Source organism: Suricata suricatta, chromosome 2, assembly GCF_006229205.1.
Source record: "Suricata suricatta isolate VVHF042 chromosome 2, meerkat_22Aug2017_6uvM2_HiC, whole genome shotgun sequence".
In the NCBI taxonomy this organism is placed as follows: domain Eukaryota; kingdom Metazoa; phylum Chordata; class Mammalia; order Carnivora; family Herpestidae; genus Suricata; species Suricata suricatta.
In genome coordinates, this window is record NC_043701.1 from 10632303 (window position 1) to 10635147 (window position 2845).

Below are 2845 nucleotides of genomic sequence, written 5' to 3' on the forward strand. Positions count from 1 at the left end.
TCTGCATTATGCATGGAACAAAGGAGATGGTTCTCTTCTGGTTCACTAAGTTTGCCAACATCTTGGGGACATTGTTGGATGCGTAGGAGATGTCAATGACAGCCAGGTGGGAGAGGAAGAAGTACATGGGGGTGTGCAGTCTCAAGTCCAGACAGATGAGTCCCAAGATCATGCCGTTAGCCAACAGACTGAAGATGTAGAACAGGGAGAAGATCCAGAAGAGGAACACTTCCATCTCTGCACTGAGCCGGAATCCCACCAAGATGAATTCTGTGACCCATGACTGGTTGCTTCCCATTTCTTAATGACACTTTGTCAAGTACTGAAGTGTAAGAAAAGGTCAGAGCTGGAGAATCGACAAAAGTTGGTATTACTTATCTCAAAATGAGCTTAGAGAAAGCTTGTATCCTTGTTCCTACTTGACAGCTTCCCTTTTCCCCAACTTGGGTAACTTATGATTTCAACATTTTTTTTTATTAGGCTCCAAAACCAACAGGAGACATGAAATCACAGCCTAAGATCAAGAGTCCAATGCTCCACTGAGTGAGCTTTCCAGGCACCCCTGATTTGAAGTATTAATATGAAAAAAGTTTAAACTCACAGAAAAGGGATAAGAATTATACAAATCACTCCATATTTCTTCATGCAGATTCAACAAATTTGAATACTTCTTTCATATTTGCCTTATTCTCTTTTTCTCTCCATTTGTGTATTTTTTTTCTAGGATGTTGAATTTGGTACTTTATAAAAACACTGAGAAATATCATATATGCCATTTGAGGATACCAGGCTTAGGTAAATATAAATTCTTGAGCTAGTGTATATCGGGCTGGAAAATGCACATGGGTAATTCAGAAATACAAGCGTGGTTACCAACCATGTACATCACTATCCTCCTTGTTTAATCCTGATGGGGTGTTGCTCTGGGGTCAGACTCCTCCTCGTTTGAACCATTTCATTGAAGTTTTCACTCGTGACTACAAAGAGAAAGATGGTCACTTACTTGACCTCCTCCAGGCCCCATTCAGAAGACTAATTATCAAAGAGCTGGGTAAAAGGGTCTTTACTACCCTTGGGAATCAAAGTAGGTTCACATGAAGAGGCTCTGCAGGTACCTATTGACTGTACAGGCTTGGTCAATATTAACACTTAAAAGAGTAATATCCTCACTATGAAGATACGGATAATCCTCTAGATAAAATCCAAATGTCATGTTTTTGAACTGACATTCCCTTTCACCAAACAATAAATCTCATGGCCTGAAATATGTCTTGTACATCTGTACATCTTAAATAACTAGTATAATTCTAGATGAAACAGCCACGCAGGAAATGTTTTTGAGATGGATAACTGTCATTTTAGTTCAAAAAATGGATGTAATGTGTATCTTGTACTTGCCAGTTTCTTTGGATAAAGGCATGGTTTCTCCTTCATTAGAGAACTTCACAGACTATGATCACTGGAAAATGAAACAGAGACAATGTCATAGATTCTTTCACCTCCATCAATATGATTGCATGTGGGAAGATTCTGTGCATATGTGCATGAAGTTTGTGACATTGATTTTTTTGCTACAATTAAAGAATATATCTGTATTATGTAAAGTGGGAAATGACATCAATATTGTAAAATCTACACAGGCATAATTGGATATGAGCAATGTCTGAAGCACATTTTATATATGAACTTAAAGGATACAAATATTGTTGAAGGTGATCAATCTATCACTATTCAGTAGGAACATTTGTTTATGAACTTTTAAGTCTAGTTACTTTTGTGTCTGAATGAGTATATCTCATTATTTTTATTTTCATTGCCATTATTTCCATTTTGGTCTTAAAAAATGAACAACATAAAAATAAAACTGAAAGTAGGTTGAACGTCTTTAGCAGTGACAGTACTGGAATAGAGAAGAAAATGTCCCAATAATGATGCCTGAAATTTCATCTCCCTGATGGAGTAAATGAAACAATAGCTACTCAAATAAGAAAACCTTTGCATGGTTATATGGGCAGTGCTATCTTGGCAGTTCAGTACCTCAGAATTGTTTTCTTTCCTTTAAAGAGAGAGAGAAAGAAACAGAGAGTGAGCATGCAAGCAACCAGGGGACAGGACAGAGGCAGAGAGAGAAAATAATAAGCAGGCTGAATGCTCAGCATGGAACCCAACAAAGGGCTTAAGCCCAGGACCCTGGGATCATGACCTGAGCAAAAATCAAGAGTCAGTCAACCAACTGAGCCACTGAGGTTCCGCTCAGAACGTGTTGTGATCAAGGGAGCTCTATTCTATTTCTTCCTTCCTCTCTAGGAGTGCTGGCATTCAATCTTCCCTATTTTGTGATCCAAAAAGAAATAATGATATGGCAAACTTACGCCTTATAGTGTTTGAGCAAAGGTGTACTGTAGCTGTTACTACAATTTTCTTTTCCATTGAGACAGGTTTCTCTGTATCAGTATCTTCATTTAAGTCCTTTCATTATTTTGGCCATTGCAGAGCCTTATTCAGAGACAATCCTTCGATATTAGGCATCTGATTCTCTGAGCCCCTCACACTGAGACAGTCAGGCTAGCTCTGCCCACCACCACTCACTTACATTTCCAATGGTAGGAAATGGTGAGAGGTGGTGGGGAAGTTCAAGGATGCCCTGACCACAACTCAGTAGGCAAAGGAAGGACACATCCAGGTGCTGATTCTATCTACCTACAGTGCACAATGGGAGTCAGGAGGGAAGGAACATCACCTCAGAATGTCAGTCTTTGCCACACAGCCTGTCCCTTATCAACTACCCATACTGAAAATCACCTCCCAGCATAAAATCATCCCTTCCACATAGGACGTGTTAGCC

The 2845-nt window shown here is 39.3% G+C and overlaps 1 protein-coding gene across 1 annotated transcript in view; it reads right to left on the reverse strand.

Annotated features, from left to right (window-relative positions):
• The window catches only part of LOC115304669 (olfactory receptor 2A5-like), a 1150-nt gene extending 852 nt beyond the window's left edge, over positions 1-298 (reverse strand). Inside the window, exon 1 of the mRNA XM_029954945.1 lies at positions 92-298. Coding sequence (XP_029810805.1) covers positions 92-298 — 207 coding nt within the window. The remainder of the gene's footprint in view (positions 1-91) is intronic.
• Between the last annotated feature and the right edge of the window lie 2547 nt (positions 299-2845).